The sequence below is a fragment of the Osmerus eperlanus genome, chromosome 12, assembly GCF_963692335.1.
Source record: "Osmerus eperlanus chromosome 12, fOsmEpe2.1, whole genome shotgun sequence".
In the NCBI taxonomy this organism is placed as follows: Eukaryota; Metazoa; Chordata; class Actinopteri; order Osmeriformes; family Osmeridae; genus Osmerus; species Osmerus eperlanus.
In genome coordinates, this window is record NC_085029.1 from 17,256,088 (window position 1) to 17,270,355 (window position 14,268).

A 14,268-nucleotide genomic window follows, 5' to 3' on the forward strand; every position below is an offset into this window, starting at 1 on the left:
AACGACCTCAATCATAATGAAACTACAATGTTTCACTTTTGTAGTGTCAAGAAAGGAGTTATGATAGTTAAGTGCAAGACACTCAAGACACAACATCAAAGCGTTTTTATACTACACACAGAATACTTTAATGACCAGCTATGACAGTTAATTATAGATTAACGTTTATTTTGATTCACCAATGATCGATCACATGGCGGAAACAAAATCTCCGTACCGGACCGGTTGTTTTTTACTGTCACGTCAAAGACAGATCACCCGTTTTTGTCGGTTCTGTTTCTTTGTCCCGCTACGCCTTTTACAATTCCAGCCTATAGGGACCTTATAGGCTCCCTATAGGGTCACGACCCCGAGTTAAATTGTAAAAAAAGAAAAGGGCTCGTGACCCCAACGTGACAGAACGCTGTAGAAAGCAAATTACGAATGAGTTTGGTTCCTCAATCCCGCTCCTTACATTAAACGTAAAGCGAGTGATGCTAACAAATTAAACCGCTATACTAACATATTCTATCCGTATGTTTTAACGAGCTGCATTCAAAGGTCACTCTCAACTAGTGTTGGCCACGCACCTATGATTATTGATTATGAGCGATAGAAGATGGTAATATAATTTTATTCACTGTTGTAGCCCCACATCAAAGTATCAAATGTGTGATGTAAAAAAAAAAAAAATCTTTTTTTTAGCCCCCCCCCTCCCCCCACCGGATATTTACAGGGCAACAGGGCAAAGTAGTTAGGGAAACCCTGACACCGCATGGAAGGGGAAGACACTGGAACACAGCTTGACATGGATAAGAACCAGAGCAGCTGTCCTTACAGAGTTCAGCTGTAGAGCAGGACAGTCTCATTACCACAAGACTGAGGTCACACTGCCACGCCAGCACAGAAATCACACCAACATTTTTTTATAAATTGTAAACATTTCAGGACTGAGGCATTTCAAACATCGGCCTGGCCGTCCATTTTTTTCCAGCCGTAGTTTTGTTCTGTTGTTATATAAATAATAATATAAACTGGCTGGAGCAGTTGCCATCGGATGGGCCTCCACCCACAGGAGCTGCGGGAGGGGTTAGGTTGGCCTCTCTCCTAGTCCGCCTCCTCAATCAGAGACCACGCCTCCTCAGCCTTCATGTAGTACTGGTTGGCCAGTCGGCCCTTTATGGCCTCCATAGCTGCATCTGCAGCCTCCGTAAACAGGTCACCTGGAGGCCAGGGAGCAGGGGTGAGGGAGGGGTGAGGGTGGGGGAGGGGGAGGTGTAGAAGTATCAGAAATACAATTCAAACTCCCTTCAACCCATCCTGCAGGAAATTCCAGAACTACAGGATGAAGAGCTACCCCCCTCCTCGCCCTCTCCCTCCTCTCCTCTCCTCCCCCACCTCACCTGCCCTCTGGGGGTCAGGCTCCAGGCCGTGGCCCCCCTCCAGGTACATCTCAGCCTCTCGGGCCAGCAGCAGGTAGCGGGGCTTGTCCTGTATGCCGTCGTACTCCCCCCCCTCGTCGTAGTCCGTCATGTTCAGGGCACAGCCGTACCAGCGCACCGCCTCCCGCCAGCTGGGACTCCTGAGGAAGCAGGGTTTAGGGTCTCGTTTGACTGAGGTCAGAGGTCACCCAGAGAGTGCATGAAGAAGGCACAGCAGAAGATCTGGGATCAGTGGAGGGTTCTGAACGGTGTTCAGGAGGTCAAGGAATGTCCGGCGTTTACTAGGCACAGTGTAAGGTAACCACATCTCAGCGTGTCTGAGGGGTTGGTGCCTGGGGTGTGTGTATGAGCGGGGGGGGGGGGGGGGGTATGTGTGGTGGGTGGTGGGCCTGGGTGTGTGTGTGTGACAGACCTTTCTGATGGGAGGTTGATGCCCGTGTCGAAGGCCTGGGCCACCAGGATCATGCACTGCCTGTCCCCAGCTTCTGCTGCCCGGAGCAGGTACATGAAGCCCTTCCTGCGGTTCCCCCGGGTGTCCTGGGGAAGGAACAACAGGTCAGACCAGGGTAGATACCATATAGTGTACCCCCTACTCCACACACACACACACACACACCTCCAGCTCGATGTCTGACAGGATCTGGTGAGGCAGCTGGAGGTAGCACTGTCCCAGGGCCACGATGGCCTCCAGCTCCCCACACATGGCAGCCCTCTCCAGGTGGTACATGGCAGAGTTCTGGTCCCACGCCTCCTCCTTGTCGCAGAAGCGGCCCCCCTCGTGGTAGCGCACCATCGCTAGGTGCACCTGGGAGGGCAGGTGAGGAGAGGGATGTAGAGGCAGAGAGAGAGACAAAGTCAGGCTCCTCCCGTGCTCATACACTTCCTGTGTGCCGGCATCTCCTCACTTCCCCCCTCCACCTCATTCTCACCCCCTCCCTCACCTTCCCCCTCCCCCTCACCTCCCCCCCTCCCCCTCATTCTCACCCCCTCCCTCACCTCCCCCCCTCCCCCTCATTCTCACCCCCTCCCTCACCTCCCCCCCTCCCCCTCATTCTCACCCCCTACCTCACCTCCCCCCCTCCCCCTCATTCTCACCCCCTCCCTCACCTCCCCCCCTCCCCCTCATTCTCACCCCCTCCCTCACCTCCCCCCCTCCCCCTCATTCTCACCCCCTCCCTCACCTTCCCCCCTCCCCCTCATTCTCACCCCCTCCCTCACCTTCCCCCCTCCACCTCATTCTCACCCCCTCCCTCACCTCCCCCCCTCCCCCTCATTCTCACCCCCTCCCTCACCTCCCCCCCTCCCCCTCATTCTCACCCCCTCCCTCACCTTCCCCCCTCCCCCTCATTCTCACCCCCTCCCTCACCTTCCCCCCTCCCCCTCATTCTCACCCCCTCCCTCACCTTCCCCCCTCCCCCTCATTCTCACCCCCTCCCTCACCTCCCCCCTCCACCTCATTCTCACCCCCTCCCTCACCTTCCCCCCTCCCCCTCATTCTCACCCCCTCCCTCACCTTCCCCCTCCCCCTCATTCTCACCCCCTCCCTCACCTCCCCCTCATTCTCACCCCCTCCCTCCCCCTCATTCTCACCCCCTCCCTCACCTTCCCCCTCCCCCTCATTCTCACCCCCTCCCTCACCTCCCCCCCCTCATTCTCACCCCCTCCCTCACCTCCCCCCCTCCCCCTCATTCTCACCCCCTCCCTCCCCCCCCCCCCTCCCGTCCGCTCACCTTCCCTAGGATGGACTGGCCGATCTTCTTGTCCAGCAGAAGGGAGTTGAGTCTCTCCATCTCCACGGCGACGCAGGACGGGCGATGTATGTGAGCTCTGGCTGAGTGGTAGAAGTTCCACTTCTCCTCCGTCAGCTGGACACAACAACACAGTCAGGACAAGGCCGGGGCTGAACAGGAACACCTACCACAACCATGCAGCACCGACAGCAGCAGCAATAACCACCACCACAAGCACAACCACAGCGGTAGCATTAGCAGTACCGGTAGCATTAGCTACTGCAGTAGCTACAGCAGTACACGTAGCATTAGCAGTAGATATAGCAGTACCAGTCGCATTAGCAGTACCAAAAACGTTAGCAGTAGCATTAGCACCAGTTTACAGCAGCACCAGTTACTGTACCATTAGACACATAGGCCTACAGTCAACCAGTCTGACCAGGTTTATTACCCAGCTGATTTCAGTACAGGGATGACTGAATGTAGAGGGAGATGTAATTGAATGGAGGGGTTAATGTGATTGAACAGAGAAGATTGTGAGGGTTTGGTTGCACTTTCCGCTGCAAGCGTGTTGTAGCGTCCTCTGTGTGTGTGTGTGGGTGTGTGTGTGTGTCACAGCAGCAGGAGAAGCATGGATCAGGAGCAGTCATGCGGGGGAGAGAATCACCGAGTTATTCTCTGGCGTGTCTGGATTAGAGGGACAGTTAGGAGAAACTCTGCTTCCTGCTAGCACCATTCTCTAGGAGAGAAAATGGGAAGTAGCAGTTATGTAGAGGTGAGGCTGTATTAGGGGGGAGGAGAACAGCTACAGGAGGGAGGGATGATGAAGGAAACACAGGATGAAGGATGGTTTATTACATTCTGATGAAGATGGTTGTGGTGCACATTTACCTACCCGTCTAACACTGTCCTCGTCGGACTCTGAGAAGGGTCGGCCGTACCGGGGGCGTGCCTGCATGGGGACAGACAGCAGGTTAACACTGCTGCCAGGATATGAGGTCATAGTCTGCTAGTCAAACAAGAGCGTTACTTTGCTGCTCAAACAAAAGTATTATGTCTGTGTCCATATTATCGTTTTTTTAATTTGACAAAAAAGCGCTGTTGGGATTCTGGGGAAGGTGTTCGGGTTGCCTCTAGATATACTTTGGGTATTGATCATCATGGGGTATCAGTCTAGATATACAGTAGGTCTAAAGCTGAAGGGAGGGTTGGAGGTCTAGATATACAGTAGGTCTAAAGCTGAAGGGAGGGGTGGAGGGGTGGAGGTCTGTACCCCGTCTACGTGCTCGTTGGGGTCCCCTTCGCTCCTCCTCTCACTGGGGCAGCCGCTGTCCCCGCCGTTTTCCGGGTCCTGGGGACATGCAAGGAGCCGTGACATCAGACACACGCATGTTCATGTTGTGGGATCGTGACACGGGCAGCTTGTATCCTATGGGCAGGCCTGACGCCTGGCTCACCTTGTGTTCCGGGCTGTGATGATCGTTCATCTCGTTCATGAAGAACAAACCTGTGGACAGAAATTCCTTACATTGACCTAGGTGTGAGTTTGTCGTGTGTGCGTGTGTCTGAACCACCTCCAGCAGTGTGTTAGGACTGCGTTAGCTCCTGTGCTCACCCATGGGAGACCTCCCCACAGAGCCGTGCAGGTGGAGGGGGGAGCAGGGCACAGAGTCCCCCTCGCTCACGCTCTCGTCCACGGAGGACGTCTCCGACAGGCGGGACAGCAGGAGCGGGGCCTGGCCGCAGGAGAGGGTGCGGACACGGGCGGAGCCACATGGCTCCTCACAGCCCCTCAGCACTGTCTGGGCAGTCTTCTGGAGGGGGGGGGGGGGGGGGGGAAGGAGGAGCAAAAGATGGATGAGATGAGAGGATAAGACGAACATTTAGCAAAGTTACTAGAATGCGGATACAATGTGAGTTCTGTTGTGTTGGTGTTCCCCTGGTTGCCCTGGCGACTCTGCACCGTTAGGCGCCGGCCTCACCAGAAGCTTGTTGGTGAAGTCCAGCTGGGTCTTCTCTGCCGGGGCCAGGTCAAAGGGCGTGAGGCCCATGCTCTTGCAGATCTTGTTACACAGGTGAGAGTGGAAGAACAGCGCCATGCCCCGGATACCTGAGTCACACACACACACAGTGAGTATTTCTATCTGTATAGACGTAGTGGGAAATACTCAAGCAGGCTGATAAGCCTAACCTTAACTGAACTTGTTCTGATCCCCACATTCTTAAAAATAGTATACAAGAGCAGATACGCGCAGATAAGAGAGAGTAGATAAGAGCAGAACAGAGTAGACCAGAGCAGATAAGACAAAAAGGAGAAGACTGGAAGTCCCTGTCTCTAAGCCTGCCTCTAAGCCTGCCTCTAAGCATGCCTCTAAGCATGTCTCTAAGCCTGCCTCTAAGCCTGCGTCTAAGCCTGCGTCTAAGCCTGCCTCTAAGCCTGCCTCTAAACCAGGGCTTGGTGACGGTGAGAGAGCCCTACCCAGGTTTCCATCTCCAAAGTCGGTTCCCTTCTCTGTGTGGATCTGGGGGTCTGTGTAGAGGTCTCCCACACCCTGGATGTCCACCACTATCAGCTGGTGACCCGAACGCTCAAACGAGAAATGACTGAACGCCTGGAGGAGAGAGGGAGAGCGGAGGTGGAGGTCAGTTCAGGAGAGAAGTAAAGTTCATAACATCCTCCAAACCCATCCTTTAATAACAGTTCAGAGACAGAGAGGAAGAGAGGAGGGAGAGAGAGAGAGGAAGAGAGGATGGAGAGAGAGAGAGGAAGAGAGGAGGGAGAGAGAGAAAGAGAGGGCAGGAGAGAGAGAGGACGAGAGAGAGAGGGCGAGAGAGAGAGGGCGAGAGAGAGAGGGCGAGAGAGAGAGGGCGGTCACCTGAGGGGTGAGTCTGATGTTGTCGTCCCGGACGAAGCCAGAGTTGGAGTTGTACTTGATGTACTTTCCCTCGATGTAGTGCTCCAGGTGGAACAGAGGCCGGCCAGGTCGCTCAGTCATCTCCACCACACACATCTGCATGATGTCCACCTGGGAGGGAGAGGAGACGTGGGCACGAGGAGACAAGAACCATCCTGCAGCTGGCTGCTTTGGGGAGTAGCCTGCATGAGGACAGGAAGTTCATCCCTCTGCCTGTTTATGCATCCTGTCTGTCTGTCCGTCCATACAGCATAATACATCCTCTGGCCATCCATCTATCCAGAATCACTCCGTCCATCAAGCAATAGGTTGATTCGTCAATCCATTCATCCATCTACCTGCTTATCCATCACATCCATCTACCTGCTTATCCATCACATCCATCTACCTGCTTATCCATCACATCCATCTACCTGCTTATCCATCACATCCATCAAACATAAACCTCTCTCCCCCCTCCCTCCTCCCCCTCCCTCCTTCCCCTCCCTCCTTCCTCCCTCCCTCCTTCCTCCCCCTCCCTCCACCCCTCCACCCCTCCCTCCACCCCTCCCTCCTTCCTCCCCCTCCCTCCACCCCTCCCTCCCTCCTTCCTCCCCCTCCCTCCCTCCTCCCCCTCCCTCCACCCCTCCCTCCCTCCTCCCTCCACCCCTCCCTCCTCCCCTCCCTCCTCCCCCTCCCTCCCTCCTCCCCTCCCTCCACCCCTCCCTCCCTCCTCCCCTCCCTCCTCCCCCTCCCTCCCTCCTCCCCCTCCCTCCACCCCCCACCCCTCCCCTCCCTCCACCCCTCCCCCTCCCTCCACCCCTCCCTCCCTCCACCCCTCCCTCCCTCCCTCCCTCCTCCCCCTCCCTCCTCCCCCTCCCTCCGTACCTGCTTGGGCGGGCGGTGTCGGTTATACTCCTCCCCCCAGAGCTTGGCCTCCATCTGCAGCCGAACGTCCTCAAAGTAAACCTCTCTGTCGACCGGCAGCATGTAGCGCTTCGCCACGTAGTTAGACGCAGACTTCCAGTTGCTGCTGTGGGAGAAGTTGGACAGCTTCTTCCTGGAAAACATTTACATTTGATTCAGTTAGAAAAGCGAGGTACAAATACCGCATATTAGGAAGAAAAGCCAAAGATCTAGGATCGAAAGTTCGTAGTTCAAGAGTATTTTGGTGGACAGAGTCCAGGAACGGTATTTACTAGTCAGAATCGAGCCCTTACAAACCACACACACACACAAGAACAATATCATGAGTTTTAGAGAAACTCCAGCAGGATTTAGGAAGCGTATTTATTGGACTAGCAGACAGTCTTCTGGTTGTGAAACTCAAATCTCACGTGTTATGGATCTCACGTGGTAATCAGAGGGTCACTGCTGGAGTTGTTTGTGTAGTCGAGGTTTTGCATTCTAGTTCATGAAAGAAGTTTTATATATAGTTCATGTTCTGTTTTTAAACTTTTATTTTCCAGCTTTGTACGAGAGGAGTGTTCTTTTTATAAAACTAAGCATGAACGTATGCCCCCAAGTTCTAAGTTTTCTCACAGATAATAAAACGAACATCCCATAATAGGAAGATTTTTCCATTTGCTCGCAGGCGCTCTGAGTAAGAAAACACAGTTCAACCAACTCCCTTTTGAGAGGTTAAGAAAAGTTCTGACTTGATTGCCAAATCAGCAGTTTTTCAACCATCAAGACAATAGTGTTCCACAGAGAAGAAACCTGAGGACAGGAAAGTCGACAGAGGAGAGGGGGGGGGGGGGGGGACTCACGTTCGGAAGCATTCCCTCATAGCTCCTTGACCAAAGGGCTGTGAGAAGAGAAGAAGACAATAAAACGTCAGTTAGCGACAGAGACCGCACACTGACGGAGCCAGAACCATCAGAAACACGTGACAGAACACATCAAAGGGTGTGTGGACGTGAGGGGTCGTACCTGAGCGGCCATCTTGATGTGTACCTCGTCTTGAGCCCACTCCCCCTTCACAGCACTGTACCTGAACACAGGAAGACCAATCACTTAGCAACCTGAACACAGGAAGACCAATCACTTAGCAACCTGAACACAGGAAGACCAATCACTTAGCAACCTGAACACAGGAAGACCAACCACTTAGCAACCTGAACACAGGAAGACCAATCACTTAGCAACCTGAACACAGGAAAAACAATCACTTAGCGACACATAGTAAACACGGATTCACCTCCAAGCAGACAGTATTAAGCACATAACTACATCTTATAAAGATCCTAAACTCAGCTTTGCTTGGACTCACTTGAGCTGAATATAATAATAATGTATTTTTCATTTATCTTATCACATATCTCTGTATCTGATACTATTACACTGTCTTGTATCTAGTACTAATGTAGGTCAGCCCTCTGGTCCACCGCAGGTGGTGCTGGGACAGAAAACACTGTTGTTGCCAGAGAGACTGCAGGTCAACCTCTTGTTCACAAAGGAGAACTACAGTCTGTGGTCTTGCTGTTCCACCCAGACAAAAGGAAGTAAGAGAGAGTCATGTACAGTATGTGGTTAGAGCCTGGGTCAGCGAGTCCTTATTAGGTTTGGTGAATACGTTTGTGGTGTAGAGAAGAGTGAATACTGTTTGTCAGAGTAGAAGGAAAAACTAAGAGCCGATATAAGGAGGAAAAGTTTAGCACTTCGGTCCATAACAGAATAGAAAAAAGAGAAAATTGTGCAATTGTGTGAAATGACACAGAAAAACACACACACACACACACACTAACAGCAGGCCTTCAGTCCAAGACAAATATTTGCAGAGACCTCAGAGCACTGGCAGACCTGGTGTTTCACTCCACACAGAGAGGGGGGGGGGGGGGGAGGTTGGCTGACTGACCCCCCCCCCCCCCCACCCCCCCACCCCTCTTTCTCCTATCTTTCTGTCTGGACTGGCTCTGGCTACATCCCACTAGTTTTGTACGGGACCGCCCTTTCTAGAGTGACTGTGCTCTGGTGGAGACTACACACTACTGAACTGTCTGTTCTCCTGCCTGGAGAAGAAAGACATCCTGAGAGTTTGGCTGTAGACAGACTTATTAATATACTGTATATGTGTGTGTATATATGTGTGTGTGTAATCTCCACCTAGAGGCGTGAACGCCGTCCAAAATGAAAACAAATCTGGGAGAGTCCGACAGCATATCAGTATGTACTGTACAACTAGTAGAAGGGCAGTCACATTAGTCCACATTTCAGTATGGCTCTTTGTATTTAGAGTATGTCTGTAATTCTTACTACTGGGGACATGATATGACTGACCTACTGGTATCATGTGATTTGCCATGTGTATGTCATGTGATCGGCCAGGTGTGTGTCATGTGATCATAGGTACCTGTAACGAATGCAGGGTTCGGTCTTGACCTCCTCCAGGTGGAACTCTGCCCAGGGGTCTGGCATGGCCTTGGCCTTGGCTATGGCGTGCTTCCATGTGGCCTACAGCACCAAGAATAATAACAATAACAACAATAATAATAATATTAATAATAATGCATTCATTCAGCGGACGCTTCCATCCAAACCGAGCTCTTGATCTGCAGCCAAAAATGCTCTACCACTAGGCCATACCACTCCTGTATATATATACAAAGATATATAATAAATCCCTCAAGGATACAGTCTGCCCTTGATTAGGGAGGGAGGGGTGCCAACAACCTCTACAGGTCAACATCAGACAACATTAAATATGCGGAGAGTTTCCATACAAGGAGATCATCTAACAGTTGGAAAGGTAGGCAATGAATGGAAAGACAGGGTTGTGAAAGTGTGAATGAAGCATGAAGTGATTAAGCAAAAACACATGGAAACCAACAGGACATATATAGCGTGTGCTTTATTTTCGAATGAAAGTGAGAATCAGGAAGTCTCCTCTGCCCTGTCCTCACTGGGCTCCAAAACGTCTTCTGTTTCACAATCATATAAATCATTAACTAGGTGAGACCGGCTGAATTTGATAACTCCTGACAGTACGAGCGCCTGTACTCTTGATATACTTAGGAATCTTTCTCAGAACCAACAACCCGGGGTAGTTTGAGTGACGCAGGCCTGTGCTGGCAACCCTAAACCCAGCCTGGTCTGCAGACCCCCCCCCCCCCCCCTGACGCAGCCGGACATGTGGGGTCCTAAATGGGGTGGGGGCAGGGGTGGAGAGGTTGTGGGGTGTCAGGGGTGAGGGTGGGGTGGTAGCAGGGGTGGGAGGTATAAAGTGATAGGCGGCAGGGGTATGGGAGGGAGGGTAGGGGTAAAATTAGCAGAAGGTATTTAGGGCTGGCTTGTTTACCAGACGGAAGGTCAGGTCTGTTTTGGGAGGAGTACGTGTTGCCGTGCATGTCAGCCCCCGGTAACCAGCGAGAGTGCAAGCTCCTCTGGACGTCAACTGCCAGAAACACCCTGAACCTACAGATGAGAAACACCCTGAACCTACAGGTGAGAAACACCTTGTCACCTACAGATGAGAAACACCCTGAACCTACAGATGAGAAACACCCTGAACCTACAGGTGAGAAACACCCTGTCACCTACAGATGAGAAACACCCTGAACCTACAGATGAGAAACACCCTGAACCTACAGGTGAGAAACACCTTGTCACCTACAGATGAGAAACACCCTGAACCTACAGATGAGAAACACTTTGTCCCCACAGATGATAAACACATTGTCCCTAAACACCAGAAACACCTTGTACCTATAGATAAGAAACACTATGTTCCTACAGATGAGAAACACTATGTGCCCATGATGAGAAACTGTTGCTAAATGCCAGAAACACCTTATCCCTCCTAGAGACCAACAACAATCTGTCCAGAGTACAACTAATCACACAACACGTTCCCTGTCTGAACTTTCTTATCGTCTTGAGAGCATGCAAAGTGTTTGTCAGTTTTGCGGAGTTTTGCCAGAGAAGACTTCACAGGGATGAGAAGCAGGGATGAGAAGTGGTGGAAGGAAAATAGATAATAGCTTTAGTCCTCGGGAGGTGAAACACATACCAGGGGTAAAGGAAGGAGATTTAAAGAAAAGATTTAAATGGCGTTAGGAGGATGTTGTACCATGACCTACCCGTGCACTTTCGCTCGTTACCGCCGCTGGTTTTGTTTCTGGTTCCTTCTATGTGAAAAGGTAAAGAAACGCACCGTTTTTTTTAATCGCCATGAAACCATGAGGGGAAACAGATCCAGTTCTGATGGCGGTGCTCCAATGTGGGGGAATGGCTTTCATTACACACTTAACTTACTTACTTTTGTTTTTAGCTTGACACTTTTATCCAAATAAACTTACAAATAGTGCATAATAGAAAGTACAGTAGAACATCAAGGATCAGAAGTGTCTTGTTCTACAGTATTTTGGCAGTCAGAGTCCAGGTACAGTCTGTACTACTGTATGACATGATATATGTCTTCATTTGATCCTAATTTGCTTCCTGGGTAGAATAGATGTTATGTGTATCTGTTTATATCTGGTACTGCAAGTAGCTGTACTGTGTCTCCTTCTTACAGCTGCTTGGCATAAGGCTGACTAGAGAAGGATGTCATGTTTACATGTGACATCATCATGCGAGTTGAGAACGGCTAGCTGGTACTTCCTGTTTGTTAAAAGAGTTCCGTCACTCCCTCTCTCTCTACCCCTCTTATACATACAACGACACACCCACAGCATATAGACACAAAAACGCTCCCCACGTCCAAGTATCTTCCTTATAAGGTCAGACGTCGTTCTTGCTGCAGATGACACCGCCATCTGCACTCGCTGAGAAAGATTCTACGGTTGTTGCACTACAGCATATCAAATGACATAACAATAACAAAACATAGAACAATAAAACATGTAGAACTTAATAGTCTGTATACTATTCCAGGGCTCAAATGAGCACTCAGAAATCCGCAGAACTTGACGTTTTCGAATTTTATGGTTCAAATATTTAATGTTTTTGTCATTAGACATCACGTTAGTTCTAATATGTTTGATCAGTTTCACTACAGGTTCTTTTGAGGTTTTTGATAGGTTTCGCCGTGCAGGAACTGCCTACATAGCAACTAGCTTGTGTGTGTGGTTTATCATTACCTCACGTGGTTTGCTCCAACTCAGACAGAAGATCTGATGTTCAGGATGGAGGAACCCCATAGTGACAAAACTGATTTACCCATTGCCTAACGTGCAGAATTCAATTCGATAGATAAAATATCTAATACCACTCTTCGCACACAATTTCTTTCAATGTAATCTACATATCCGCCGTTTTCCGTGTTTATATCGGATTATATGCGGTTCAGAATCAATGATTCCGCGACTACATCCGCATCACGGATATCAATCGGCTATTCATGCCACCGACCGTGGGGATGAGGTTATATTCCAACGGCTAAACTTACCCGGTAGGTGAAAGAGTTTTTGGGCTGGGAGTTTGAGAGTGTTCCGTTTTGAACCAGGTTTTGCAGGTAGTCACAGATATCCTTGGCTGGGGTGACGAGGTCTTCCGTGATGGGACACATAGGGTAGTACTCGTCTTCCTCATCACTGAGGTCTGCATCGCTGACGGACGTCGCCCGCTGGCTCCGCTGACCCTGTCGTAAAGGTGGCACGGTGTTGCTCACCTCCTCCATCCTGAACATCAGATCTCCATCCATGTTGACCAGTCGCGTGGGTGCGTGGAGTCCTGCACACATGCAAAACACCACAGCAGGGATGAGGAAGTGTTGTTATTGCTGACAATCCTAAAGTTTAGTTACTTTTTAAAGCAGGACCTGTCGCTGGACAGTTATCTATCCATTATCGTTCATAATTTAGCTGCGCTTAATCGAAATCTACCCTGTCAAGGAAAAATAATTGCTGCACACAATATATCAGCACATAGCATGGGGTTCTCAGAAGGTATATATTGTTTTGCCATTCAACACCTGCAATCTGCTGAACTTCTAAATTCGGTATTTTCATTTCCACTTTGCCTGAAGTTAAGGCGATACAAAGCAGCACGTGAAATGCCACATCAAAAACAGGGACAATGGACTGCAGGGCTCACCTGATGTTAGAAACTCTGGACAAATCCGTCGTTTGCAATGTGCACGCCTTTGTGTCCTTAAAGCAACGTCTACTTCCCTCGGGTCGGTCTCAGTTTTATTTGCGCAATTTCAGGTCACTGTCAAAGCAAGTTTACAATCGAATTTCCCTGTCAGCGACGAGGTCCGGGGAGATCGGTTTTAAGATCGACAGTTTTGTCTGTTCGGTGGCAGCCACTGCAGAGTGACCTATTGCACGTAGCCCTCTACTGACGCCACGCCCCCTGCTAGCTGAAACTAAGCCAATAGAAAACATAGACTAGAACACAGTGTCCATTAAACACTTTTTATTTGTTTTTTTCATCACAGTAGCCTACATTATAAACACTTGAGCAATTTTATCAATAAGATGTATTAAACATGAACCACGTCTTTGATTCCACAACTCTCGGGGGTAGGCCTAGTTCTAAGGCTAAGTTTGTTCTCAATAGAAGGCGCTCCATAAAATAAATATGGCAAGACTAGCTATGATTAGCTATCTAGCTTACCACAGCAAGTACGATAAAGTATTTTTTAGCAGCTAAGGCATTTGAAACCGTCTAGTGGGGCCCATTCTTCACCGTCACCCCCACATCCAAGATGCTGGGCTTCCAACATGGCGCTGGGTGTGGTTGCAGACCATAGACTCCTTGTTGCAGACCCTCTACGGATAGGATGGACAGAAGCATTTGGGATCAAGGCCTAGGATTAATATAGGCGGATTGAATGTAGGATCAATATTGAACCCAGGTTAAGGTTGACCAACAGCATAACAGAATTGCTTGATCGAACATTCCAGACGCTTCCAGAAGGCCTGTATGGCTCGCTGGATTGCACTGGAATTTTCAAGTCAATCTCAATTTCTATAGGCTACTTGTTGGCTAACTAGCGATGAACAGCGCTAACATGTAAAAACCCATAGCCACTAATTCTAATTAATGCTGAAACGTGTACCGATTCACACCGATTACGTTTATTTAAAATAAATTAGGAAATAAACTTCCAAATCCACTTACGAGTGTTTAAAATGTGCTCTGTGTTACTATTTACGGAGATGTAGCGAGAGTGTCGCGCCGTAAACATTTGGAACTTTGTAAATTGAGGGAGGGACCATACACAGATCACCTACTCTTATCAGATTAATCAAAAATGTCTAACCAACGCAATTGGTT

At 50.0% G+C, this 14,268-nt stretch overlaps 1 protein-coding gene across 4 annotated transcripts; it reads right to left on the minus strand.

Moving 5' to 3' along the window:
- Positions 1-151: 151 nt before the first annotated feature.
- eef2k (eukaryotic elongation factor 2 kinase) lies at positions 152-14,190 on the minus strand. 4 transcript variants are annotated; one of them, XM_062474201.1, is made up of 22 exons: positions 14,113-14,190; positions 13,606-13,760; positions 13,081-13,197; positions 12,434-12,717; positions 11,124-11,171; positions 9,394-9,498; positions 7,978-8,034; positions 7,815-7,852; positions 6,934-7,105; positions 6,028-6,177; positions 5,631-5,763; positions 5,134-5,261; positions 4,767-4,965; positions 4,609-4,658; positions 4,425-4,502; positions 4,047-4,103; positions 3,819-3,890; positions 3,152-3,286; positions 2,038-2,226; positions 1,834-1,958; positions 1,383-1,561; positions 152-1,202 (listed from the first exon to the last, which is right to left on the minus strand). In XM_062474201.1, exons 4-22 carry the CDS (start codon positions 12,686-12,688, stop codon positions 1,087-1,089), a joined length of 2,286 nt encoding a protein of 761 aa, XP_062330185.1. In that variant the 5' UTR covers positions 12,689-12,717; positions 13,081-13,197; positions 13,606-13,760; positions 14,113-14,190; the 3' UTR covers positions 152-1,086. The 4 variants fall into 4 exon arrangements, with proteins under 4 accessions (XP_062330185.1, XP_062330186.1, XP_062330187.1 ...); XM_062474202.1 differs by lacking the exons at positions 13,606-13,760; positions 14,113-14,190 and having other exon boundaries at positions 11,124-11,168; positions 13,081-13,349; XM_062474203.1 differs by lacking the exons at positions 11,124-11,171; positions 13,606-13,760; positions 14,113-14,190 and having other exon boundaries at positions 13,081-13,348.
- Positions 14,191-14,268: the final 78 nt, after the last annotated feature.